The 27,556-nt window shown below is 46.0% G+C and overlaps 1 protein-coding gene and 1 non-coding gene across 4 annotated transcripts in view; both read left to right on the top strand.

Annotated features, from left to right (window-relative positions):
- ACTR3B (actin related protein 3B) overlaps window positions 1-27,556 on the top strand; it is a 75,593-nt gene that overhangs the window by 26,776 nt on the left and 21,261 nt on the right. For 2 of the 3 annotated variants that reach the window (XM_032840138.1, XM_032840136.1), the window contains 6 exons: window positions 7,188-7,312; window positions 7,955-8,065; window positions 18,457-18,552; window positions 20,103-20,210; window positions 22,901-23,044; window positions 26,107-26,280. In XM_032840138.1, the coding sequence (XP_032696029.1) occupies window positions 7,994-8,065; window positions 18,457-18,552; window positions 20,103-20,210; window positions 22,901-23,044; window positions 26,107-26,280 (594 nt within the window). In that variant the 5' untranslated portion in view covers window positions 7,188-7,312; window positions 7,955-7,993. The remainder of the gene's footprint in view (window positions 1-7,187; window positions 7,313-7,954; window positions 8,066-18,456; window positions 18,553-20,102; window positions 20,211-22,900; window positions 23,045-26,106; window positions 26,281-27,556) is intronic. The other variant, XM_032840137.1, reaches the window with a different exon arrangement.
- On the top strand, window positions 11,199-11,306 carry LOC116856736. The gene has a single exon (XR_004380615.1). It is a non-coding gene; the product is annotated as a U6 spliceosomal RNA (small nuclear RNA).

Here is a 27,556-nt window from a genome sequence, read left to right as displayed (position 1 = left end):
TGTATTGATAGATTGTGTCTTTTCTTATCTGAGTAGTATTCCGGGGCATGGATGTACCACAGTTTGTTTAAACATTCATCTACTGAGGGACATCTTGGTTATTTCTACTTTTTAACTATTACAAATAAAGGTGCTCTGAAAGTTGTGTGCAAAAAAATTGTGTACAGGTTTTTGTGTGGACATAAATTTTCATTTCTCTAGATAAATACTGTGTAGTGCAGTTGGTGCATTGTATGGCAGATTTATGTTTAGTATTAAGAAACTGCCAATGTTTTCCCCAGAGTGGCTGTATCATTTTTCATTTCCACCAGCTGTGTGTGAGAGCCAGCTTCACTGCATCCTTGCCAGCCTTTGGTTTTGTCACAATTTTTATTTCAGCTGTTCTCATAAGTATGTGGTGAGATCTCATCATGGTCCTAATCTTCATTTCCCTAATGACCAGTGGCGTCGAACATCTTTCCATGCACTTATTTTTTGAGTATCCTCTTCCATTAAATGTCTCTTCATGTCTTTTGCCCATTTTCTAATTGGATTGCTTATAATTTTACTGTGAGGTTTTGAGAGATCTCTATATGTACCAGATAGGAGTCCTTTGTTGGATATATGGTTTGCAAATAATTTCTCCCATTGTGTAGTTTCTCTTTCTGTCTTCTTCCCAAGGTCTTCTGCAGAGCAAAAGACTTAACTTTTGATACACCAACTTTTGGATTCATTGGGTTTTCTCTGTTTTTCTATTTTAAATTTTATTGATTTTTGCTCTTATCCATGTATCTTTCCTTTTTCTTGTTTTGGATTTATTTTGCTCTTCTTTTTCTGGGTTCTTAAGGTGCAAACTTAGATGATTGATTTGAGACTTTTTCTCTTTTCTGTTGTAAGCATTTAGTGTTTAAATTTTCCCATTTAGCACTGCTTTTGCTCTGGCAATATCAAAATATCAAAACACATTTTGATATTTTATATTTTCATTTCCATGTCTTTCATGTAGTTTTTGGTTTCCCTGAGATTTTCTCTTTGACTCATTTAGAACTATGTGGTTTAATTTCTAGTTGTTTGGGGGATTTTCTTTCTATGTTTTTGTTACTGATTTTTGAGTTTATTCCATTATAGTCAGAAACCAAACTCTATATGACTTAATTTTTAAAAATTAAAAAAAAAGACTTAATTTATTTATTTGGCAGAGAGAGAGAGAGAAAACAGGCAGGGGGAATGGTAGGCAGATGGAGAGGTAGAAGCAGACTCCCCACTAAGCAGGGAGCCTGACATGGAGCTTGACTTCAGGGCTCTGGGGTCATGACCTGAACTGAAGGCAGACACTCAAACAACTCAGCCATCCCTGTATGACTTTAATTCTTGAAAAATTATTAAGGTTTCTTTTATGGTCCAGTATAAGGTTTATTTTGGTTTGACAGGCACTTGTAAACAGTGTATATTCTGTTCTCATTGGGTGAAGTGTTCTTATATATGTTGCTTAGTTCCTGTAGGTTGATGGTATTATTGAGTTCTTCTGTCCTTGTTCTATCAGTTGTTCAGAGAGAGGTATTGAGGTCCAGAACTATAATTGTAGGTTCGTCTGTTTATCCCGTCAGGTTTTGTCTCGTATATTTTACATTTCTGTCTTTGTTAAGTGCACATTTAAGATTGTCATGTCTTCTTGATGGACTGACCCTTTCTTTTTTTTAATGTTCTCTATATTCTCTTTCTTTGCTATAAAATTTACTTTATTTGATCACAGTATAGCCACTCATGCTTTTTTTGATTAACATTTGTGTGGATATCTTTTTCTGTCCTTCTGCTTTTAACCTACATATATCTTTACATTCGAAGAGAGTTTTTTGTAGATAGCATAGAATGAAGTTGGGTTTTTTAAATATACTCGGCCAATATCTGTCTTTTAATTGATGTAGTTAGACCACTTATATTTATTGTAATTATTGATTAGTCCTTTTTTTGTTTGTTCTGTTTTTTTGTTTCACCTAAGTTTGGGGATTATTTAAACATTTTTATAATTCTTTTTGATTTATATGTTGTTGTTTTCTTTCTTTTTTTTTTTTTTTGAGTGCATCTCTTTGTGTAACTTTTTAAGTGGTTGGTGTAGCTATTACATCATCTATACCTAACTTTTCTTATTCTGTTGATGGCAACACCTTAACAGTCTGAGTGCAAGGTCTCTTTACCTTCCTGCATTTCTAGTATAACATACATTGAGAAGGACATCAGTGTTATAATTTTTGCTTTAACTGCCAAACATAATTTAGAAAAACTCAAGAAGGAAAGTAATTATGCTTATTTTTGCTCTTTCCATTTTTCTTCCCTCCTGATGTTCCAAGATTCCTTTTATCATTTCCTCCCTGTGTAGAGAACTTTCTCAAGCCATTCTTTTAGAGTAGGTATGCTGGTGACAAAATCCTGTTAGGTTTTGTTTGTCTAAGAAGGTCTTGATTTACTCTGCTTTTTAAAAAAAAAATTTTTTTTAAAGATTTTATTTATTTATTTGACAGAGAGAGAGTGAGATCACAAGGAGGCAGAGAGGCAGGCAGAGAGAGAGGGGGAAGCAGGCTCCCAGCTGAGCGGAGAGCCTGATGTGGGGCTCGATCCCAGGACCCTGAGATCATGACCTGAGCCGAAGGCAGAGGCTTTAACTCACTGAGCCACCCAGGCACCCCTGCTCTGCTTTTTTGAGGGATTTTTTTCTGAAAGAATTCTGAGTGGACAGTTCTCTTAGTACTTGAAAAATATACCATTTCTTTCTGGGTGCCCTGATTTCTGATGAAAATTTGTTGGAGGCTTTCAGAATTTTTTCTTTGGTCTTCATTTTTTAGAATTTTGGCTGTAATATGTCTTGGCATGGATTTCTTTGGGTTTATTCTGTTTGGGGTTTGTTCAGGGTTGAATCTGTAGGCTTATTTCTTTTTTAGTCAAATTTGGCAGATTTTTAGCCATTATTTCTTTGAATACTTTTCCAGCCCCACCTCCTCTCTGCTCTCCTTCTGGGACTTGGAATGCAGGCATGTTAGTGCTTTTATTATATATCCTATGTGTCCCTGAAGCCCAGTTCATTTGCTTTGTAGTCTTTTCTTTGTTGTTCAGATTGGGTAATTGCTATTGTTATGTCTTCGAGATCAGTGATTCTTTCCTCTGTCCTTTTCTGCTGAATTCATCCACTGAGGTTTTTATTAGAGGTATGATGTTTCTTAGTTCCAAAATTCCATGTGGTTTTGTATGTATTCTATCTTTGCTTTCACTTTGTGTTTCTTTGCTGAGACTTTCTTGTATCTTCCATTGTTTCAGGTGTGTTTGTAATTGCTCACTGAGGTATTGTAAGCTGGCTCCTAAAGTCTTGTTTAATAATTCTGTTATCCATGTCTTCTTGGTGTTGGCACCTGTTGGTTGTCTTTTCTCATTTCATTTGAGATGTTTCTGGTTCTTGCTATGGTGAGAGATTATTTTTATTGAAACCTGGACATTTTAGATACTATATTCTGAGATTCTGGATCTTGTTTAACTCTGATGTTTTGGCAGGTTACTTCTGATATTGCTCCAGCAAGGAAAGGGGGAATGCCCCTTGTTAATGCCAGTTTGGGGTTGAAATTCAGTGTCTCCTCTTGACCTTTGTTGACACTTGGTTGGGTGTTCCTGCTCATTGAGGGTGGGAGTTCAGCCTTCATACTAGGTCTCAGCAGGTGATATCCTGGCTGGGAAGGACAGGGGCACCTTGTTACTGCTGGTGATGGTGGAAGTCCTGATTTTCTACTAGGCCTCCTCTGACGAAACCCCAGCGTCGGAAGCAGACGGATGGATTGATTGTGCTGGGTGGGGTGGAAGGCCAGCTTACCCCCAGGGCATCTGCACTGTGGTGGTGGTGGTGGTGGTGGTGGTGGGGGTTTCCCATGCTGTTTGACTGGAGTCAAACAGTTATTGTTTAGAAGTTTCTTCTGTTTGTTTTGTTTTTGTTTGTTTTGTTTTTTCATTATCTTTTCAGACTGCCCCTTTTATCCTCTTTGGCTGGAGATAGCAGGTGTTTTTTTTTGGAGATACCTTTTTTGTTTTGAGCTCATTGGTGTTTCTGGGTTGCGAGCTTCTCTAGCACCCAATCTGGGCCATAGGAGACGAAAAGAAGACCCAGAAACTCACTGGTGTGTTGTTCCTGGGCTCCTGTGGTTCCAGCCAGTCTGCCTGCTCTTCAGCTTTCGGCCCGTTTCTTTCGTCTGGAAGGTCCAGGGGTCCTGGCTGTACTCAGTAAGAGCAATAGGAAATTCCAAGTTTAGTTAGTTTTGTAGATAATATATTCATATGCCATGGAAATTAAATGGTATAAGGAGATACATGGTGAAAAGTAACATCTCCCACTTCCCCTCTTAGAGGACAGCTGTCATTTCTGGTTTCTTATAAGTCCTTCCTGAGGTATCCTGCACATACCAGCAAACACATGCAGCATCTATTTTCAAACCCCTGGTGGCATTTTGCCACGTCCACTCTTTAACACCTCGTGTTTTTTTTTTCTTCAAGATTTTACTTATTTATTTGACAGAGATCACAAGTAGGCAGAGAGGGAAGCAGAGAGGGAGAGGGGAAAGCAGGCTCCCCGCTGAGCAGAGAGCCCAATGTGGCGCTCGATCCTAGGACCCTGGGATCATGACCTGAGCCGAAGGCAGAGGCTTAAACCCACTGAGCCACCCAGGCGCCCCCCACCTCGTGTTTTTTCTCATGACGCTACGTCTTAGTGATCCTTTTAGATTTGTATGTGAAGACCTGCTTTATTCTTTTTCATGGCTTCATGATGCACCGTGGTGTGGAGATGCCTCCTCCCTGGAAGCAGTTGGAGTGTGTCAGTGTGGACACCATTACCAGTTATATTCATTGTCCTTTCCTTGTCTGGGTCTTCTCTGCTTACACCCAAGTCAGGGTCTGAGACTGTATGTTGCGGGGGCCTGGAGATCGTGGTCGGGCGACACGGATCCTTACTCGGGGCTATGTCATATGATCTGTGGATACTCACAGTCTTGGATAGCGACTCTCAGACACATTTCTTTGTCATGCTCCGAAGGACTGTGTGGACCACATCTTAAAACTCTTCACAGGCACAAACAAAAGATTTTGACTATAAGCTTTATATACCTTTAATCTGTTTCATGGATTCGGTTGCTTCTTATTATAATAATGGTTAATAATAGTTAAAAGAAGTATACTTTATGGTTTAAAATTTTTTTTTTCTTATTTCTAATGGCCACAAAGACATAGATCTGCTATGATTTGGGGCCTGAGTATTTTGATTACCTTTTTGGGAGGGCTAAGATTTACTTTGTTTTCGTTAAGATTTTTGAGTGTGGAAATGTCACCTCAGTAAGTTTGGCATTTTTCTCTGTGCAGGGTGGTAATTTTTCTTTTGCATAATATGTTGCCCCCAAATTCTTGGTAAACTTGAATGATGTCATGAGTTGCAGAACCTTTTTGCCCTTGTCTCTTCACAATTTTTTATTTTAACTTGGCAGTTTAATTCTAAATTCATGCATAATTAAGTTTGATCTTGCCCAGAGGGTAGACTCTGTCACTGTGGCACGCACTGTGAGGACCGTGTGGTCTGCTGCAAGCCATCTTGCCAGGGGCCCTTCCTGTCTATGACGTGCGCATCAGGTGATCTGGTGGGAGTCTGTCTGTGTGTGGCGTGGTCAGTCTTCAGAGGTGGTTTTATTTGTTTCTACAGATCGTCTCAGCCAGTTAGGGCCCACCAGACCTTTCTGCCCTGTTATCAGCTTCAGGGCTCTGGATGTGCTCACCGCCTCCGAATTGGACACGCTCCTTAGGCTCTGTCCCCGGCGTGTCCTCACCACACCTGCTTGTTCAGACCCGCAGAAATCCTGTTGCTTGGATTTGTGCCACGTTTTGTAACTTGAAAGCTTTGAGTCTAAACGTGGCAGTGAGTTGGAGTGAGGAAAGGAGGTGGGCAGAGTGGTTTCTGTCCTGCACGTTTCCCTTTTCACCTCTTCCCCCTGTGACTTCAAGAAATGCCTTTCTGAAAACAAGGATTCAAATTCACTTGTGTAGCTTTGTTGCCATTCTTCATTTGTAATAAATTGGGGATTTCAGATAATCTGCTTTAAAAATAATTTTATATGTTTACTAATTTGTTTTGGGGTAAATTTATGAAGGTGAATTAACGGGAGCTCAGAGGGTGACCAAGGCTTAGGTCACCCTAATAATAATAAATTATTATAAAAATAATTTATTTATTTATTTAAAGATTTTAGTTATTTATTCATGAGAAACAGAGAGAGAGAGAGAGGCAGAGGGAGAAGCAGCCTCCCTGAGGAGCAGGGAGTGATGCGGAACTCGATCCCAGGACCGCAGAATCATGACCTGAGCTAAAGGTTGACACTTAACCATCTGAGCCACCCAGGCACCCAAGACTTAGGAGTTTAAATGGGAAATTGAATCTTTGGGAAGCTTCCACATTTCATTAGATGTTAGATTTTGGAGTGAAGTCCTGTTTGATTATTTACTTCTAAGTATACTCCCAAATACCAAAGTTAACCTCTTTTTAAAATAATAGATCATGAAGTTAAAATAGATCATAATAATAGATCATAAGTTAAAATTAATTGATTGATATTTTTTTACATAAAATGCCTATTTGATTATTGTACTTTTCATGATGGATTTAGCCAGCAATTTCCTTATTTTTCCTTTTAATGAAGTCAGTTTTCCTATAATAAGATTAAAAATACATGTTTTAAATCTATGCAGAGTTTTAGTAAGATGACTTGAGAGTGTATAGGTATTATTTTTTAGTTTTCTCTTTCGTATTGTATTAGTAACTTTGTCTACTTCTATATTGTATTTTAAAATTTGGAACCTGTTGATATATACTGTACTCCATGGGCATTTCATTTACTATCTCGAGGGATTTTTCTAGATGAAACTGAGAGATTTAGTGATGTAGTTTCTGCCCGATGAGCCGCAGATCAGTGAAGTTCCTTTGTGCCCTTCTGGAAAGAATGCTGTGACAGAAGACTTGTTTCTGTGTTTTAGGTACTCATTGATGGTGCCTTTTCGTGAACGTCTCAAAGCCCTAACATTGAAAATGTACTTGTACATATATGGGGATTATAGTAGCCTTTCTTGGTCATTCAAATAAATGTGAATCGTGATGGAAATCTTCGTGCTTTTTTTTTTTTTTTTTCCTTTTTAAGGTATTGCCATCAGAGAGTCAGCAAAGGTAGTCGACCAAGCCCAAAGGAGGGTGTTGAGGGGAGTCGATGACCTGGACTTTTTCATAGGGGACGAGGCCATAGATAAGCCCACGTATGCCACGAAGGTGAGCTCCTGAGAGGAATTTGCTGCTTTCAGTGTGTAGCCAAGAGCGGAGCAGTGGAATGAGTAATACAAAATGCGATTATCTGGAAATCATACTTAGGAGTTATGGGTCTATTTTTATTCTTATGTTTAAAAAGAAGGTTTTTTTGTTCTTGAGTGGGGTATTTTTGATGTGGAAAATAAAGTGAATTCACAAAACTCTGGAAGGCAGAACTGCCACAGCCTCGCTGGGTTACCCGCGGGAGCGGGGTCTGCTGCTGTACAATTGATTGATTAGCCTGTCAGGGATGGGCAGTTACAGATTGATTACTAAAAAAAAGGACGAAAATTAAGTAGACATTTGTTCTAGGAAAAAAAAATGCTCCAGACTGAATGGAACTGGGGCTCGTCTGCGCTTTTCTGTCCTTTGCCCGTTGTTGAGATGGTTCTTCGTGCTTAGCCGTGGGTGCAGGTCATGTGAACGCAGTGGCAGCCTCTCTGGGGGGTGGGGGGGTGCACGTTGTTTCTGGGCCCGAGTCAGCGCCAGGCCCGTGCAGGGGGCCGTACCCCCACCCACCCGGTCTGCTCTGGGCCAGCCTCGTGGGGCTCTTCGTGTCACTGTTGTGAACTGAAGCTGGGCGTGTTTCGGTTTCTCTTGCCACAGTGGCCGATAAGACACGGGATAATCGAAGACTGGGATCTTATGGAAAGGTTCATGGAACAAGTGATTTTTAAGTATCTTCGAGCCGAGCCTGAAGATCACTACTTCCTGATGGTGAGTGCCTGCCGCCCGGGGCGCGTGTCCCTCAAAATTCCCAGTTAACGTGGATTGTGGGTTTTTTTCCCCCCCCCAGATTACTTAGACTTTAAAATCAAGATATTCTTCTCTGGAGAGTTTTTAATTCTTGTTAAATCTATTTGTATGAATTGGGATGCTTTTTGGGCAAGTAACAGGAGGCTCCACAAAAATGTCTCAAATCAAAGGGCTCATTTTCTCTCAGAACAGGAAGGCCAGAGCTGGGCGGTGTCTGGGCTGCTCACCTTGGGCTCTAGCTTGGCCTCCTGTGCTGGTTCCCTGCTGGCCCCAGGGTCGCCGCGCATTCCCCCCCTGCCTTACCACCTCAGAGGTAGAAGCGCTTTGTAAGAATGAAGAGTCCCTTTCCTGGGAGCCTTCCCAGCAGACGTGTCCCATCTGTCCCCGCTCTCCAGCACGGGGGATGGAATTACCCCGAAGGGTGTAGATTAATCACATTTCTTCCCTGGGGCTGGGCAGGGGACCATCGCTGTTCACCCGCCCCAGGAGGGCGAGCATCTGAAGTACCAAATAGGCCTCGATTTGTAAGGAAGGCAGAGGGAGGAATGCCCTGGGGTAGGCAACGGACTATGTACATTGATAGCCCCCTGAGGTAACTTGATGACTGTGATTTTTCTTTATAGCAGAGGAAACAGAGTCAAAATATTATTTTGCCAGGGTTTAAATTTTTTTCTTCTTTTTAGCTTATTGTTTAAGTAACCTCTATACCCAACATGGGGCTTGAACTCATGACCCCTGAGATCAAGCGTCTCCTGCTCTTCCATCTGAGCCAGCCAGGCGCCCCAGGGTTTAAATCTCGTTATAAAATAAAATTGAGCTGAGTTATGGGCCCTGATTATCGTATTTAATTGATCTTGTTCAGATAAAATAAGACATTACAAAGAAATGAGGAGAAATGTCTCTTGGTTATGGAATCTTTTCTAGTTGTTCTACTCAACGTTATATGTTTCCTTCCCTGAAATGTTCTTTTTAAGTTAAAATTAATTACATGTTCACAACACTTGCTTTCGAGAGAGCAATTGCATGTAACATAAGCTGCATATTAAAACGTACATAATTTAGCTTTGGATTGTTTCCACCCAAGTATATTGTCAAATGGTCCCAGATCCAATTATATAATTCTTCCTAATGTTAAATATGGAGTGTTCTTTAGAATTACCTGGCTTAAAATGTGCTAACTCTAAGGCTAGTATGGTAGTTAGGGGAATCTATATATTTAATGTCTATTAAAGCAAGTCCTCGAAAGTGCTCTGATCCTCCTTCCGGTCGTATCTTCGCAACCGGGAACAGCCAAGGATGGGTCCTGTGTTTTACAGGCCACTGGGAAGTGTCTACGCTGCGGATCTGCAGAAGCCAGGAGACTGACCGCGTGTGTCTGCACGGCTTCGCCTTGAGAGCCAAAACAAGTTCCCACCTGCCACACGTGGCCTTTTTCCTCCTCTAGCCCATCACGTAACTACCTGTTGGATAGGATTTTAGGAGCAGGCGCTGTGGCCAGCTGCTTCCTTCTGTCTGCCGCAGCTCGCTGGGTCAGGAGTTCTCCCCTTCACGCCACATGCAGGAGGCCCCCAGGACGTCGCCACCCAGGAAGTTTCTCCTGAAAGAAATTTTTTTCCAGTTTAGCTGGCATATATGGGCCGGTGAGGCAAAACCACTTGCCAGGAAGGAATCCGACGTGTTCGAATATGGAAAAGCTGAAGTCCGTTGGCCCAAAACGAGTCTCTGTAATGATTGTTGAGGAAAAAAGTCAAGTTTATTAAAGATAAGATAATATGTGATGCACATTATGCTTTGAATTCTGCATGTCCGTTTATTGCAGGAGGGGCTTGAGGAAGTGGTGAGAATGGTAAATTTCTTTCAGGTTTATACCCTTAGTCATCAGTTAATGGAACAGTTAAAGGGGAGTAAAGCAAGTATACAGATTTATGGCCAAGTCCTAGAAGTTAATTGAAGACATGGACTCAACATCAGTAAGAGCCCATTGGTGTTTGAGGGTCTCAGAGGCCTAAACCGTAGGCCCTTGGGGGCTCACAGGATTGTTCCTTCTGACTCCTGTGAGCAGTCGCCCAGACATGCAGGCGAGGAGACTCTGTGCACAGCTCGTATTTTCCAAGAAGTTTCAGAGACTCCCATCGTATTGGTCATGAGGATTGAGCAGACAGCAAACCGGAGTTGTACTCTTTTCTTCAATACTGAGTTGCTCAGAGTTCAAAATAGAATCATGTATTTTAAGGAATGGCAGTGCTTTCGAGTAGAAATTGAGTTATAGCTTCCGAAGAGATTTGCAGAATTTTTGACTATGAATCAAGCGAGAACAAGCGAGTAGCACGTGCTGTCCTAGAAGGCCTGAGGATGTGGAGCTCCAGCGTCCAAGGGCAGGGGAGGTGGCCGTCCCCGCTTGAGCGAGGGGCGAGGGGAGAATCTCCCATCCTCTGCCTTTCTGTTCTGTTGTGGTCCCACCCGCACTGTTGAGAGCAGATCTCTTTACTCAGTCTACTGCATGCTGATCTCCTCCAGGAGTAGCCTCACAACACACCCAGAAATCATGTGTAACCCGCTCTCCGGGCATCCCTTAGACCAGCCAGGTTGACACGTAAAACTAACGATTGCACGTGGTATGTCCCGACTGCGAAAGATGTAGACTGTCTGCGCCGTCCCGTAGCCACCAGCCAGGGCAAGGGCAGAGCGGCACGTCCTCAGGTTCCCTCTGTTAGTTCCCACTGGCCATGTGCTTTCCATATTCTGGTATATTGTCCTCTCCTCTCCCCCTCTCCTTCCTTGAGGATTTATCTTTTTGAAAAGGTTTCTTTATTGCTTTTAGAGGCATATGGGAGTAGAGCAATATTAGGTACATGTGTTCATTTTGCTGTCTTTATCCAGAAATATGGATTGGTTTTTATGGTACGGATTAATTATTCATTTCTGAATCAATACCAGATGATATTTTACCATTGTTACGAACAAAAATGTATATGCTGCTTGCATTCCTGGGATACTTTAATCATATGCTTCAGTATTTAAACAAATAAAAACTCAATACTTCACCTTAGGTCTTGTACATAATGGTTTGGGAAAGTTTTATTTAAATCGATGTGTGTTCGCTTTGGCAGCACAGACAGTAATTGTGGGAATGATACAAAGAAGATTAGCATGGCCCCTGTAGAAGGATGGCATGCAAATTTGTGAAGGGTTCCACATTTAGAAAAAGAAATAAATTCAATCTCCTAAAGGAACAGCTACTGGTAGGAAGCATAGAAGAAATGGAGGATTGAGGAAGAAATGGATTTTTGATTATGTTGCTCAGAACCTTTGAAGATATTACCCTTAATAATGCTGAATTTGATTCAGGAATCAGGAGAACCTAATTATACTATAAACATTCCTTTAAGTGGAAATATATAGATTTTAGTGTAACTTCTTCACAGGTGGTGAATTGTTCGGCAGCAAGTAATAAAAGTGTAGAAAACAGTCAGTTAAACAAGTTAGGGGTTTTATTTTTCTTCGACAGAAATAGTAGGGAGGCCAGTGCTGTTAATGACAGTTCTCTGGTGTCATTGGAGCTCTCTGGGCTCTAGTATCTTTAGCATATGGCTTCTACTCTAAGGATGCCTCATGACCACAAGTTGGCTGCTGCAGCTCCAGTCGTCACATCTGCATTCCAGGAGAGAAGAGAAGTCTCCTCCGCAAGTCCTAACCTTATAAGGAGCTTTCCTAGGAGCCATAATCTATCAGCTTTTGCTTCTTATTGGCCTGAACTTACTCACTTGGTCATCTCTGTCCGCAAGGAAGTGTGGGAAATGCTTTTCCTCAGGGCTCGCTCCCTCCTCCCGTGAGTGATGGGTGCTGTGTCAGTATGGCAGAAGGGAGAGTAGATACTGCATATGATTGACCGCAGGTGTGAGGACAGTGGCAAAACAAGAATTGAGCTGTTTGCAGATCGCTGGCTGGATCCTAGCTGTGTGGAGAGTGCCGTGGGCTCTGAGGAGCCCGTGGGCGAGGGAAGGGCCCAGTCGGGGTGTGCTGCTGCTCCTGTGCTTTGGCTCTCCTGCTCCTGGTGAGTCTCTCCGGGTGTGGACTCGGGAGACAGGGTGTTGTCTTTGGCGTTTCTGTGGCCCTTCGCCCACAGGCTGTGACCCAGGGCTTTGCCCCTCTGGGGAAGGTTTTCTTCCAGTTCCAGAACTGTGAGTATGACAGAACATTCGGAGACTGTCTCTGGGACTCTGCTCAGTCCTGTCACAGTAAGCGGACTAAGTAACATCTGCTGTCTTCTCATGTGTTTCAGTGACGCACACTGAGTACCGTGTCCCCCGCCCTCCCCCGGCCCTTCTTGCGTGGTGTCCGTCGCTCCTGTCCTAACGGCCCTGCACTCAGCTGTCCAGTGGACGCTTCCTGTCTGTTGAGCTGTTCTAGTCTCTTTAGATGTATACTGTGTTTCCAATTTCTTGATTTTATTAGAAACAAAACGTCTGCACGTACAGTTTCTCTTTCTACATTTAGAGCATTTTTCCTCTAAAAAGAACTTACCAGTGTTTGATATCGGGGTCCAGAAGTGTTAATATCAAGTCTTGGGGTACCTGGGTGGCTCAGTCGGTTGGGTGTCTGCCTTCAGCTCAGGTCATGATCCCGGGGTCCTGGGATCAAGCCCTGAGTCCGGCTTCCTGCTCAGCGGGGAGTCTGCTTCTCCCTCTCCCTTTGTGTTCTCTCTCTGTCAGATAAACAAATAAAAACCACCGCACTCGTCTTTAGCTTACCATCTCAGGCTCTGTCCGCAGCATACAGAGGCCACTCTGTCTGTACTCCTGTCAGCATTGGTTGATACCTTTTTTGATCATTTGATGAAGTAAAAATTCAACTTGCTTTTAATTTGCATTTTTTGAGAACTTGGACCGTGCACATTTTCTCACAGGTGTACTGGCTGTATTTCCTCCTGTGAATTGCTGGTTCATGTGCCTCCACTCTTGTGCATTTTAGTGTTTTGTTGCTTCTCTTATTACTATGATCTCCCAAGTTTTTTGTGATAAAATGTACACACTATAAAATTGATCACCTTAGCTATTTTTGAATGTATGATTTGGGGGCAGGAAGTATATTCACCCTGTTTTGCAGCCATCAGCACTGTCACGTCCAGAACTTTTCATCTTCCCAAACTGAAACGCTGTCCACATTAAACACGTGTCCCTGTGCCCTCCCCTAGCCTCGGCACCCATCCTTTTACTTCCTGTGTCTGTGAATCTGACCACTCCAGGGCCCTCATGCACGGGGCTTCACACGGGATTTGTCCTTCTGTGACTGGCGTGTATCTCTTAGCATGACGTCCGGGGTCATCCATGCTGTAGCAGGTGTCAGGACGTCCTTCCTTTTTAGGGCTGAGTAAGATCCCGTTGTGTGCACATCCTGTGTTGTGTTTATTCTGTGAGCTCTTGCGCAGAACAGGAAGCTTTTGTCGGCATCAGAGTGTGTTTTTCTCAGTTGATTTTTTTCCTTTTGTGGGCTATGTTTTTTGAGCATCTATAACTTTAAATTTTCATGTAGTAAATCTATTTCCCTTTGATGTTTATACCCTGTCTTCATCCATTTGGGGTTATTTGGAACGTGATTTGACACTGAACTTGAACCCAGGGAAGATCTGGGGAGCCAGGGTTAATCTACTCCCTGCTCCCTGCTGGTGGTATCTTCCTGGAGGCTCACCTTTTGCCGCAGGTCACGTAGGGAACTCCTTTCGCGTGGGCAGGAAACACCCCCTGATCTGTGTGACCTATGACCGTGCTCTCCAGACCTTCTCAACCTTTCTCTCCTGACACTGTTCCCCTTCTATGCAGTTTAAGTGCCCCCCGTTTTTAAATTTTTTTAAAAATATATTTTGACAGAGATCACAAGTAGGCAGAGAGGCAGGCAGAGGGTGGGGGGGATGCAGGCTCCCCGCTGAGCAGAGAGCCCGATGTGGGGCTCGATCCCAGGACCCTGAGACCATGACCTGAGCCAAAGGCAGAGGCTTTACCTCACTGAGCCGCCCAGGCGCCCCAATGCCCCCGCCTTTTAAAAATAAACTTATTATTGAAGTGCTGGGATTCCTGTTCAAGGTGAGAAAACAGTGTAGATTTCTTTAGTTAATGTATGTTATTTCTGCTGGTCTGAATAGCATGTACGGATAATCACAGCTGAATTTCTTGACTACGTGCCCTGTGCCCAGGTTCCCCGCCTCCCAAGTATTTGCATGTGTTAACCCCTTTATCTCATTCCACGACAACCTTGAAGTGGGTAGGTAGTTCCTAGGCCCATTCTTCAGACTGATGGGAGGTTCCGGAAGAGAGAGGCCCTGTAGCCGATACACTGGACTCTGCAGCCGCAGATCCTGTGCGGTAAAGAAAGGAAATCTATTGCAATAAACACTACCATTTGCAGTGTGAAGTGTGTGCTGGGCACTTCACAGGTCTAACAGTCTGGTGCGGGGGACACGTTAACATAAGTCGGATGTTGTTGAGTGATTTTTTAGGTCCCTAATTACAACCTGCTTTTGTGGATGACTTCATTATTTCTCTCCTGTTTTTTTTGTTTTTTTGTTTTGTTTTTTTTTTAAAGATTTTATTTATTTATTTGACAGAGATCACAAGTAGGCAGAGAGGCAGGCGGAGAGAGAGGAGGAAGCAGGCTCCCTGCTGAGCAGAGAGCCCAATGCAGGGCTCAATCCCAGGACCCTGGGATCATGACCTGAGCCGAAGGCAGAGGCTTAACCCACTGAGCCACCCAGGCGCCCCTCTCTCCTGTGTTTTAAGATTGCCTTCTCTGTCCCATCCAGGGAATATATTGCTTCTAATTATGGTGATAAAACTTTCTTGTGACACTACATTTGAGCTTTGTTCACTTGCGGTGCTAGAGTCCAAACCGAAGGGGGCAGGTGGTGGGTCGCTAAGCTGGTTTGACGAGGTGACACGCACGCAGCGCAGAAGTCAGAAGGTGCTGGAAGTCTGTTGCCTTCTCCCCTCTGCTCTGGTCCCCAGACCCTCCTCCAAGAGGAAACCGCCCTCCTCAGTTCTTAACCAGCTCGTTGTTTCTCTTTCCAGAGGGAACTGTGAGCAGGCAGATGGATTGTGTGTAAACTCTTGTTTTAATACGGACAGTAACCAAGTATACCTCTTGTACACCTTGTTTTCTTTTTATTTAAGAAAATAAAAATGTGGTGACAGACGTGTGATGTGAAATTCACCCTCCCAGTGGTTTGTAAATGTCTCGTTCGCTCGTGTTCCCGGTCCTCGTCGCTGCGAGGTGGGGCTCCTGTCCTGTCCTTGTCCGCGCTTGCCCGTGGAGCAGCTGCCCATCTCTCCCCACACTCCGTATTCTAGAAGGTTTTCATTACAAATCACGGACCCCGAAGATGCGTTGAGCGTGTGTATGACTCGGAGACGCCTCCGTCTTTCCTGGGGCTTGTGTCCCAGCGGCTCGGAGCCCGCTCGCTCCTCCTGACGGCCGCGGCGCGTTCTGGTCCGTGGACACGGCGTGACTTGCGTCCTCGCGGCCTTCGCCACGGCGCGGCGGTTTCTCATCCCCTCACGCGAGCGCTGCGGCCGTTCGCCCTTCTGGAGCATCTTGGCTTGGTGGCTCTCGCCGACGGGATGTGACTGGATCTTGCCTCACGGTCCTGCAGACAGACTTTTCTTTTCAGTAGCTGAGTTTCTCACTTGGGTTTGCGGAAGCTTTTACTAAAAATAACTCACGTCCATGGAGCCCATTCCGCGTGCCAGGCGCCGCCGTGCGCTTTCCTTACAGCCCGTCCCTCTCCCACCTCTGGTTCCCGCCGAGACAGGGGTCGCTCTGCAGACCGTGGAAGCGGGGGCTGCGTCTAGCCCCGCGGCGAGCACTTCAGAACCGTCATGCGCACTCCGCGGGTCGCTGCTGCTGCGAGACCAACGTGTTTGCTCGTTGAGCGCTTTTACACTATGTTAAGCTTTCTCTGTTTAGTGTATCCTATTTATGTGTTCATTTTTCTTAAAACTCTGGCTTGGTGGGGCGCCTGGGTAGCTCAGTTGGTTAAGCGTCTGCCTTCGATCCAGGGCCCTGGAATGGACCCCGGCAGGGAGCCTGCTTCTCCCTCTTCTCCCTACTCGTGCTGTCTCTTGCTATCTCTGTCACTGTCTCTGTCTCTCTCTCTCTCAACTAAAGAAAGAAAATGTTAAAAAAAAGCAACTCGGCTTGGTTTTCTCTTTGCTTTGTAGCGAGTGTGTATTCTTCCTAATAATTTGGTATTTTTAAAACATTTTTTAGTGTAACTATACATATATAGTATTTCCGTACAACTCTAGCTGTATATATTTACCTGGTATTTGTTTAGGGGTGAATTACTGTGGTTAGTGAGCACGTTGGTACATTTCCACGTCTTCTTACCTCCTCTTCCGTTCTTCTGCCTCCCGCTCTGGAGGCGTCGTTACCGATCACGTTCCACTGTCGACATTTATAACGTTGTGTGTGCCGATGCCTCCCGTGCCTGATCAGTCTAAAACACTGTGTTTGATTCCATGACAAGAGGATATCACTGTCTTTATATTCTCTCCGCTTGATGCTATTTCTGCTGTTTTAATTTACAACATTTGCGTGCCGTTCTGTACATCCTGAGAAAGAGCCATCTTTCCTTCTACCTCCTGCGTGGATTAATTGCTCCTGTAAGTCTTCGGCTGTGCTTGGTGCATTCTTCTTGTTTGGCTGAACTTTATCTTCTAGTAGAGTTAATTCCCGAAGGGCTTCTCCAAGTTCTTGTACGTTTAAAGATAATTTCATTTTTGTAACAGGCTTGATCAGCAGTGTGACCAGACGTAGAATTCTTGGGTCACACCTTCCTGCTCAGAGGACTGTATGTATGGCCCCCTGGGTCCCAGTGTTAAAAGCTCTGTGTCTGCCCAGGGCGGCTGTACTTTCCCCGCTTGACAGGTATCAGAGTGTGTGCAAACTGCCGTGACAAAGTACCACAGGCTGGGCGTCTTACACAACAGGCATTTGTGTTCTCACAGTGTTCGAGTCTTTAGGTGCGAGATCCCGGCGCTGTCAGGGTCGTCCGTGGTGAGGGCTCTCTTCCTGGCTGCCAGGCGGCCACCTTCTCGCTGTGTGCTCCCGTGGCCTTTCCTCTGTTGGCATGTGGAGATGGAGAGAGCTCTCGGGTGTCTCTTATCTTTCTCAAAAAGGCATCAGTGCTAGTGGATTAAGGCCCCACTCTTAGGCCCTCATTTAACTGTGACCACCGCCTTAGAGGTACCATCTCCAGATACAGTCACTTTGGGGGTTGGGCTTCAGCATAAGAACTTCAGGACACAGTTTGGTCTATAATGAAGGGTAATGTGGACTTTTTTTTTTTTTTTTGCCAAAATGCCCAAAGAATTTTTATTTATTCTTTTTTTTTTCTTTTTGCAGCGTTAAATATGTGATGTATGTCCGTATTTATTGACATGGAAAAATGTTCACAACATATTGCTGAATGACAAAAAGCAGGTTTATTTATTCTTTTTATCCTTCTATTATCTTCCTATTTGATAACGATGATTATTTTAAAATGGATATTTGAATTTTTCGAGCTGTTCTTGGTCTTCATTTGTATCTGCTTTGTTTTTATATCTTCCTGGGCATGTGTGTTTGTCTGCTCTTTGTTTTTCCTATTTTCTCTCTTTCCCCTCTTGTTTTCTTTGAGCGTTTCCATATGGCATCTGGCTGGTTTCCGCGCGCTCTTTCCTCCCCTCCGAACTCCGAGTAGTTCTTCCTCACCTTGCTGTGTGCGTGACCTCAGTCGGGGCGGGGGCCCGGCGGAGTCTAGGCGAGGCTGCCTCGCGCCTGCGCTTTCCTGGCAGCAAAGATTTCCTGACCTTCGTCCTGCACTCGGAGGGCAGGGGGGGCTCGGGCTTGGGAGGCCCCTCCAGCTCTTCTGCTCAAATGGACGCTGTGGTTCCGAGCCCGGGCTGACGCTTCTGCTCCTCTGGGGAGAGCTCTGCTCTTTGCCTGGGATCCGAGTCCCTGGTGTTCCCTTTTGGTGTCCATCTTCACGTGTCTCGGTTGGGTTTTTACTGCCCTTAGCAGCTTGCAGCAGGTCTTTCCAGTTCCAGGGTATGTTAGGTGTTACGGCCTTCTCTGTAACTTGTTCCTGTTTTGGTGTGGTTCATAAAGGCAGAAATGTTCTGGGAAGTCTTTGCCATCTTCAAGCTTTTAAGACCCACGCCAGATTTCTTTAATTAATCACTGTAAAGGTACTCTATCTGTAAAATTAGGGAATGATACAGCATCCTGATTAATATGCTTTCAGGTTAATTTTTTTATGGCTCTGATGTAATTACAGGAAATTTGGGCAAAGGCTAAATGTAGTCGGTGTTTTCTTACAGACAGAACCTCCACTGAATACGCCAGAAAACAGAGAGTATCTTGCAGAAATTATGTTTGAATCATTTAACGTACCAGGACTCTACATTGCGGTTCAGGTAAAAAAAAAGTTATTTTTACAATTCCCAGCAGAGCTTAGCTGTCCACTAGTGGACGGAACGGCAATTCCAGAGGCTGTCTGTGGGAAGACCGTGCGGTGTGTCCTTCCCTTTCCCGCTCCCTTAGCGCACACCCGACCCCACTTGGGTTTGAACTCAAACATTGTAGAGAACATGTTCTGTGTTTGTTTTTATGTTTACACTATTGATACAGGATTTATCTGGCTGTTTCTACGTGCATTAAAATCTGTTGTATTTCTCTTTGGATGACAAGATCAGGAAGTAGGTGTGGGTTTTTTTTGTTTGTTTGGGTTTTTTTTTTTTTTTTTTTGGTTCTTTCACTCCTGATCATAATAGAGGAAAGATACTGTACAGTCTGTTAAAAAAGAAAATAAATAGCTTGAGAGGGTCCCCCTTATGGATTTCAGGCTCCTGTGGTTCCCTGAACCGACAACTTCCTCTGAAGCTCCTTGCTCATAGCATGGGGGTATTTGTTGGTTTGGGTGGTTATTTCTTTGCCATCTTATATAAAGGAATTGGCTGAAATTTGGGGGAATAATGGGGCAGGTGTTTCCCAAAATATTTTCTGCATCATACTAGTCCCTTTTAAGGAAAAGGAGGAGGAGTTGCATAGGAAAATAATTTGGGAGATCCCACACGCCGTAGCCTGCTGGTGGTGAGTCACAGTGAGTAGCAGAGTAAAGGCCCTGAGAATGCCTGCGTTGAAGAAATCTGTTCATTCCAACACTTCCAAATTTATTTAACCAGAAATCTCCTCTTCCCCAAGTTATTTACATTCCATGGAGTAGGGAGACACTTTAGGAAACACTGAACCCCAGCCAAGTGCATTGAGGCTGCCTGGAGAGGGTTTTATGTAAGAACAGATTCTCAGGCTTCGTCTCAGACCAAGGTTTTCCAACCTCAGTGGTTCAGAATGTGCAGTTCTGTGTGGTGGGGGCTGACCTGTGTGTTGCAGGGTAGTCGGTATTTCTGGCCTCTCCCCACTGGAAGAAACACCACCACCGGTTTCTTCTTCTCCAAGTGTAACAATCCAAAACAGTTCTAGACATTGCAGAGATTTCCTGAGGGGCAACGTTGCCCCATCTGAGCACAGCTGCCCTAGTCCTACCGGATCGGAGTGTCTGGGTGTGAGGCCTAGTAATCTGTTTTTTTGTTTTTTTTTTTTAAACTCCACAAGTGATCTTACCATATCTATGGACCACACTGAGAACTAGTGGCTTAGAGATTAAAATCTTCTTACTCCATAGTGAAGTTCCTCTCTCACGGGCTTTCCTTTGTAAACGTTGATTTATTGTATTGAAAACTTGACCCGTCCAGTGTAATTGTACTAAATTTGTGTATTGTTTGCAATTTGGAATTTGAATTTTGGAGCAGTGGGGGCTTTGGTGGGGGGGAGGGTGGAGGATAGGGCAGGTTGAGATTTGCTTGGAGTAGCTAAGAAAGAGCTAGTCAATGAGCCTGAGAACATGTAGGCAGAACACTCGAGAAACAGTTCCCGTGTGCTCACGGTTTCTGCGTCTTTTATCCAGGCAGTGCTGGCCTTGGCTGCATCTTGGACGTCTCGACAAGTCGGTGAACGTACGTTAACAGGGATCGTCATTGACAGCGGGGATGGGGTCACTCACGCCATCCCAGTGGTAAGCAGGATAGTCAATGCTTCACTCTCTGTAGGCCTCACCTAATTTTGAGGTAAGGGAAGAAATGAAAGAGAAAACCCCTTCTGTAATTAAAATTTCACATTAAAAGTCATGGCTGTACTTAGAAAAGGTAAAAAGAGGTTTTAAACCCAGGTGTGTGGGGAGGACAGATGTCCCTTCACCGTGGCATTGGTGGTTTTCACTCTGTAGCGGCAGATGTCCGCAGTCTGGGCGTGAGCTGCGGTTCGGACTCCTGGCCTCCGCGTGCTCCTCCTGGGGTGGCATCGCCCGTGGACTTTTCCCGGCTCGCGTGTGGAGCTGCTGGGTAGATGTCATCTTGGAGACGGATTGTTGGCCTGGGGCATGACCCCTTGGAGGGTTACTGCTGTGTTGTGGGACCGGATGTGTACGGCTTTGAGCCCCTCATGCTTTAGAGGAATTGTTCGAGGAATTACGCTCTTGTTTTTTAAAAAATGGATTCAAGAACGAAGAAGGAGAGATTGTACATTTTGACTTGCAGAGTGCTCTGCAATGTCATTTTTTGGTTTTAATTTTTAAAACCTTAGAGAAGTGATTCCTAATTTAGGCTTCAAGAGACATCTGTACTCAGGAATTAGAAACACCAGGTTTGTCCCATGCTACATCCGAGGGTCCCTGCTGTAGAGGGTGAGGGAGGCATCGGGCAGGCCTGGCTGATGCCTGCGGGTCCTGGGCTGGGAGCACCAGGGCCCTCTCAGCACGCTTACTCCTCTTCTGGGTCATTGTGAAGTGTTCCTGCCACTCAATGTGTAACACTGATGGGCAGATTCTGGCATTGGGCTTGTCTCTGAGGTCGTGCCCTCCAAGCTCAGTAAAGCCAAGCCCTGGGGGCAGGGGTGCCAAGGGGCTGCTGCTCGGCCCATCCGGTCTCGAATGAGGAGAAGTAGAGAAAACAGATTTCACAGAGTGTACAGGTCCACAGAGGAAGTGGTTTTAGACCTTTTATCTATGCTTTTTAATCAGTTTTTTTCTGATTTTCTGATTTTCTGAAATTACATTTGTTGTGCAAAATTTCTGTAAAACAGAAAGTAACATGACCCATAAACCTGCCCAGAGAACCACATCATACTTCTGTTGGGAGAACCTTCCCAGTTCTTTTTCTTAGGTGCAAAGGGATGCATGTTTTAGGCAAAACTGGGATACTCTGTGTCTGGTTGTGTGTATTCTAATTGTATAATATGATCTTGAAGTTATGTTTTGCATATTGGTTTGTCCCTAATATTTTTTCTCATGGTTAAATATTCTGTGAAGAAATATTTAATAGTTGCATTATAGCCCATCGTGTGGGTATGGGATAACCCATTCATTTATTTTCCTGTGGTTGGACACAGGGTGTTGTTTTTTTTTTTTTTAAGCCAATACTCACTTAATGCTGGTCAACTTCATTTTAGAAAATGTTGCATGTGATGCATAGAGTATGACAATTTAGTTTGTGAGTAGTTTGTGTTAGCTAATATTCTTGTGAGCTTGGGTTAATCTTTATTACTTTAATAATTTGTACCATCTTTTATTTCCATCTCAAAATATTTCACAAATAGCTTGGACACTGTGGAGAGACCAAATCTTTTACTTTTAGAGTTCAGGTCCATCAGAAAGCACACGAGAGGAATTTGGGCACCTGTCCTTGCAGCTTAACTGCCGATGTGTCTGGTGCTGGTAACCCTTGGCTCCAACCCACCCATAAGGTGAGGTCGGTGGTCACTGCTGTCCCCCGCCTCCCATGGGCATGTGGCATAGAAGCCGGTGCTGGAATGTGGAGTCTGGAGCGTCTCCTGTCTTCAGCTGGAACTGTGGTAGGAAGCCGTCCACTCTGGCCACCAGCCCCCGGAGAGCCATGGCTTCTGGGGCAACTTGTGCCCCCAGGACAGCTGGTGAGGGGCTGGGGCCGCCTGTGTGTGGCCGGCGTGTGAACTCCTGGCTTGCTTCCTGTCCGGGCCCCACAGATGTGCTTTGCCGACCAGGCACACAGTCCGTCTAGCCAGAGCGGCCCAGCTCCTGACCAGCACTGGTCTCCAGCTGCACAGGGTCAACTAACCAGAATTAATCCTAACACGTGCAGCTCTTGGTACCATAAATGGGACCATTTATCAAGTACCAAGTACGTGCCCCAAAACAGTGCTATGTGCTTGACTTACTGTGTTTCACCAAGTCTCTGTTGCAAACCACGTGTGGGTTTTGTTTGCCCAGACTGTGGAGGAAGGTTTTGGGGCTGACATGCGTTGACAGGCATGTGCGTGGTCACTCAGCGGACTGTCTCGGAGCCGGGATCTGCATCCAGGTTGTCTGAGTCTAATCCCCGTGTACTTAGCCAGATTGTTGACTCCTAGATGTCAGTAGGTTCATAGTCGGTTTCCCACTTTATAGGTAAAGCTTTTCCCTTGTTCCTGTTCTCACAGATGGCACGACATTTTGGAAATGCACTGGTTTTTCTCTTCACTTTTCTGACGTAATCATTTTGGTTGTTTGCAGAGTCTCAGGTTATATTAATGGGCTCGTGCATGCAGTCATTTTCAGAGGCCTCCTGTCCTGAGCTTTGCCTGGACTGGGGGTCCAGGACGTGCGGGCTCCGAGGGGGCAGGACATACAGCGTCCGGGAGCTCTGCCCACTGGGGTCCCTCACTGCGGTCGTTCTGCCTCCTCTTCCTCCCCAGGCAGAAGGTTACGTCATCGGAAGCTGCATCAAACACATCCCGATTGCAGGTAGAGACATTACGTATTTCATTCAGCAGCTGCTAAGGGAGAGGGAGGTGGGAATCCCTCCTGAGCAGTCACTGGAGACCGCAAAAGCCATTAAGGTAAAAACAGACGGGGAATGGGCCGGGGAATGGGCCGGTTTGGGGGGAGAGAGAAACGGTGTTTGGACGCTTCCCCTTGCCGCCATCAACCCTGCTCCCTCCCTCCTTCCTCTCCCCTCCGGAGAATGTGGGTCTTGTTCTGTTGACCACCTGAGCTAAGGGACTGAAAGCCTGGAAGCTTCGCCTTCTCCGAGCGCCAGTGCTGTGGAGGCTCCGCTGTAAGCGCGAACAGCTCCATCACTGGTACTGAGCACAGGCGCACGTAGTACAGCATCGTTTAATTGGAGCCTAATTAGATGGAACCTTCAATTAACTGAATGTGCCTTCCACATCTGCCTCTGTGCTTCCTTCCTGCAAAGAGGCGTGAGCACCAGCACAGCAGAGCTGGGCGGCCCGTGGAGCAGGCCAGTCCTCAGACCGACGGCTGGTGCCCGGCTGAGCTTCTGTGCCCTGGGAACGACGGCTGAGAATGACGCCGTTCTAGGATCTCAGACCATTAAACAACATCCTCCTGCATCTCCTAGGCTCTGGGTACCATGCTGGAGAAGTCACACGAGGTTTGACCATGGAAATCAGTAGGATTAGAAGAAAAATGGCTCACCGGTCCTTAAACTGTCCGCGTGACCTGGCCCATCAGTTTCGCCTTTGTATTACTCTGTATGTGGCAGCTGACAGACCCTTTCTGAAGGGACTTCTCTTTTTAGGTTTCAAAATCAGGGCAGATTATTTTTTTAGCCAAAAGGCAAGAGAATTTTAATAGTGCAAGGATAACTGTCATATCGTTGAAGAGGGAAGGGTTTTGTCGGTTTTTGGAGACGAGTGTGATTGTGACGTGCGACATGTGACCAGGAGCATCCCCTGTTTCATGGAACATGGGCTGGCTAAGGGGAGGTGAGCTGAAGCCCCCGCTCCCATCTGAGCACCCAGTAGTGGGCTGATCGAAGGAGAGTCATCAGAGAGGACCCACGTTTTGTATGCCGCTCTTGGTAAAAACTGGCGTTTTCCGGACAGGGTGCACTGGTGTAGGCCAGGGCTCCTGCTGGGAGGATGGCCAGCTGCCTCAGCGTCCCGGGGACGGGAGTGTCAGGGGTTGGGTACTCCCAGGGCTAGAATAGTTTGCCCTGGGTGAACCCGGGGGCAGAGTTTACAGAAGTACTCTAAGACTTTCTTTTAGATTAAAATATTTCCCAAGATTTTCCTTTTTTCCTTGCCTTTCTTCAATGAAAGAAATTTGGATATTTGATCCATGTTCTCTCGTCACCCCACATCTGAGATTAATGTGATTCAGGATTGAACTACTTGTCCCTGACGCTCAGGGCTCTGTCTGGCGAGTGTGAGAGTTCCATTTTTAGTGAAGGTTTCTGACTGTGCTGTCCTGGTCCTTGCAGTGGGGTCCACTTTGCTCACAGTCTGTCTGGGGCCCAGTTATCACCCGGCAGCTGGGGCCTGCCATTCAGGCTGTGACCACGTCCTGCTCAGCGGTGAACGCTGGGAGTCCTCCCGCGCCCCCCGGATGAGTTGTGCTGGCCCCATTGTGTGGCGTAGCCTGCTGTTCGCTGTCTCCTCTCTGCTTTCTGTGAAGGAGGAGGTTCTGGAAAGAGTGGTTGAGACGTACCCCAGTGTCGTGGTAGTCCTGTGGCCGTCCCCCTTGGTCGCGAGCAGGCACACAGCATCATTGTAGCAGGAGTCCAGAATTTAAGACTCACACCGCCGCCCTCCAGCCAAGTCTGTTGAGGCGTTTCCGGTATGAGCGAGGCTGCAGGGAGTTGACCAGGCCTCTGACTGCTTACCGCCGGTGTCCAGCCCGGGAGCTTTCAAGTCGCATGGCCCGACTCACCCCCTCTAGCGTCAGGGCACACGGGATGGTAACAACTCTGGCTTGTCGGTCTTGTTAATTCTGCAAGAGTGTGTTAAGGATGCTATTAGAATAGGTTTCGGGGATCCTAAAAAACGTAGAACTTAGTATTAGGAAAACACCTGCAGAGGTCCTTCGGGAATGTGTAATGAGCACCAGCTGTTTACCCTGCACAGTGCCAGATGAACAGAGCTCACCGGGCCTTTGCCCACAGGAAGCTTACTTTTGGGAGCTGGTACCCCAGTGCCACCAGCCAGCTAGCTGAGGTCAGCTGTGGGGACAGAGGAGCCACCCACAGATTGCCTGTCACACACTACCAGACGCTGAGGGAATGCCGGGCACATCCCGGGTTGGCTGCTGACGCCAGGGCGAAGAGCGTCATGGCGGCAGCGATGGGACCCCCAGTGCTCCCGTCTGCACTGCCTTTTCTATTTTTTCACGGCATCTCCCTCCTTGCAGCACACTGTCGTTTTCTTATGTGTTATGGCCATCGGTTACTGTCCAGCTCTCGGCCGGAGCGTATGTTCCAGTGGGCAGGGGTCGGTGTGTGTTTCTTCCTTTGCACAGCCCATGTGCTTAGGCCCTCAGTGCGTACTTGTTACAGAGCCCATGACCATGCCGTGTCACACTGCACAGCAGGCTCACAGCTGAATTATTGTTCATGGTAGGTGTGAGGGTCTGGTGGTCCAGTGCCTGGGCCAGTGCTGTATGGGGACCTCAGAGGAGTGAGGGAAGATGAGACAGGACACTTGAAGGTTTTTATTTATTTGAGAGAGAGCGAGAGAGATTACCTAGGGAGAGGAAGAAGCAGGCCCCCCCACTAAACAGGAGCCTGACGTGGGGCTGGATCCCAGGACCCCAGGATCATGACCTGAGCTGAAGGCAGACACTTAACCGACTGAGCCACCCAGGTGCCCCAAGACAGGACACTTAGTAGACACATTTGGACATTGTTTCAGGTAATAGGGCAACAAAGTCTGAGAGAGTAAGGCTGAGATTTACAGCTGAGCTACAGAGAAAGCCGACTCCCGTATCCAGAATCAAAGCACAGTCCCGTCTGCTGTGAGGGAGGGGAGCAGGAGGCCTGACGGCACGTCCACACCAGAGTTCTGGCGTGTTTCATGCGGGGGTCACTGGGTACTTCTATTGGAGGGAACAGACTCTGCCTAGTTAATGCCTGGTGCCGTCTTTGTGTTTGCGTCTGCAGGAGAAATACTGTTATATTTGCCCCGACATAGTCAAGGAATTTGCCAAATACGACGTGGATCCCCGGAAGTGGATCAAACAGTACACGGGTATCAATGCCATCAACCAGAGGAAGTTCGTCATAGATGTGGGCTACGAACGATTCCTGGGGCCCGAGATTTTCTTTCACCCCGAGGTAAGAGTCTGCTTTGGACTGTGCCAAAGTGAGGCGTCCGTGGAGCGACGCTGCCACCTAGTGTGTGTGGAGAGCAGTGCGGGAGGACTGAGTCCCCCGGCGGCTCTGCCAGGTGCCGGGCCCCTGCCATATGTCTGTCCCGGCCCCTGCCGTCTGTCAGGGTGGCTGTTCCAGTCTGTCTCTGCATACACCCGCTTGTTCAATAGTTAATGACTGATCACCTGGGTGGTTGGGAAGAGCAGTGGAAGGTAATGGGATTAAAGTCAGTCTCACACTGATAGGAAAGCTAGTTTGCCTCAAGGACCAAATGAAAGTTGCCTCTTTTTAAAAGTGGGGTAACGCAGAGTCTCTCCCTCTTCGGTGGCCATCCTTCCTGCTCCGGGTGTTTAACCCAGGACATTGGTTCTGCAGAGCAGTTGAAGCTTCGGTTGGAGGAGGACTAGCCTTTCCATCAGTTACGTAGTCTAAGAATTACAGATGTCACCGTTTTAACGATTAGTCACAAAGAATTACTACTTTTGCAGGAGGAGTAATTGTGAGGCAACATTTTAAGGTTTCAGTAAAAGGCATTTCACTTGTGTTGTGGTATATATTTCTGCCCAATTCCGTTTATATTCACGAGGTCACAAACTGCGGCCTATTTCTGGGTGTGTCTATGCCCCTCTCGTCCAGGAAGTGGCCCAGACGTCCGAGTTACTGTCATCTGACAGCATCGTGCTCCACGCAAGCCTTTGCTGATACTGACCTAAAACAGATGTGAAAGGGACAGGGTCTGGTGAACAGCTTAGAGAAATTGGATGTTACCTTCTTCTTCCTTGAGACTAGTGTACATTAAAGCTTCTCTTGATTTTTAAAATCTGCTTACGATGTAATTGAATTATTTATACTTTAGCATATTTAACTTAGAGAATGAAGTATAAGATTGGTCCCTCGGTAGCTTGATCAACACCATCTCGGTTTTGTCATTTTAAAGACCCCGTCTTCAGGTTGGGGCACAGGGGGCTCAGTCGGTGAAGCGTCCCGACTCAATCTCAGCTCAGGTCTTGAGCTCAGGGTCCTGTGCTGGGCGTGGAGCCTGCTTAAAAAACATAAACCACCGTCATCAGATCGGGCAGCCCTCCACCCTTCTTCTGGCCCGCCTCCGTGATCTTTCATTGTCCTTGGGGTGTTTTTGTTCAGTTTGCTAGTTTTCCTTCACTAAACCCAGCCATCTCCTCTCTTGAGGGGACATATGTCTTCGTCACTACACAAGTCATGTGGGATTCATTTGGCATAT

The sequence above is a fragment of the Lontra canadensis genome, unplaced genomic scaffold (assembly GCF_010015895.1).
Source record: "Lontra canadensis isolate GAN:19392208 unplaced genomic scaffold, GSC_riverotter_1.0 scaffold111, whole genome shotgun sequence".
Lineage (NCBI taxonomy): Eukaryota > Metazoa > Chordata > Mammalia > Carnivora > Mustelidae > Lontra > Lontra canadensis.
Note: the sequence above shows the minus strand (reverse complement) of the source record. Positions and strands in the feature narration are given on the sequence as shown.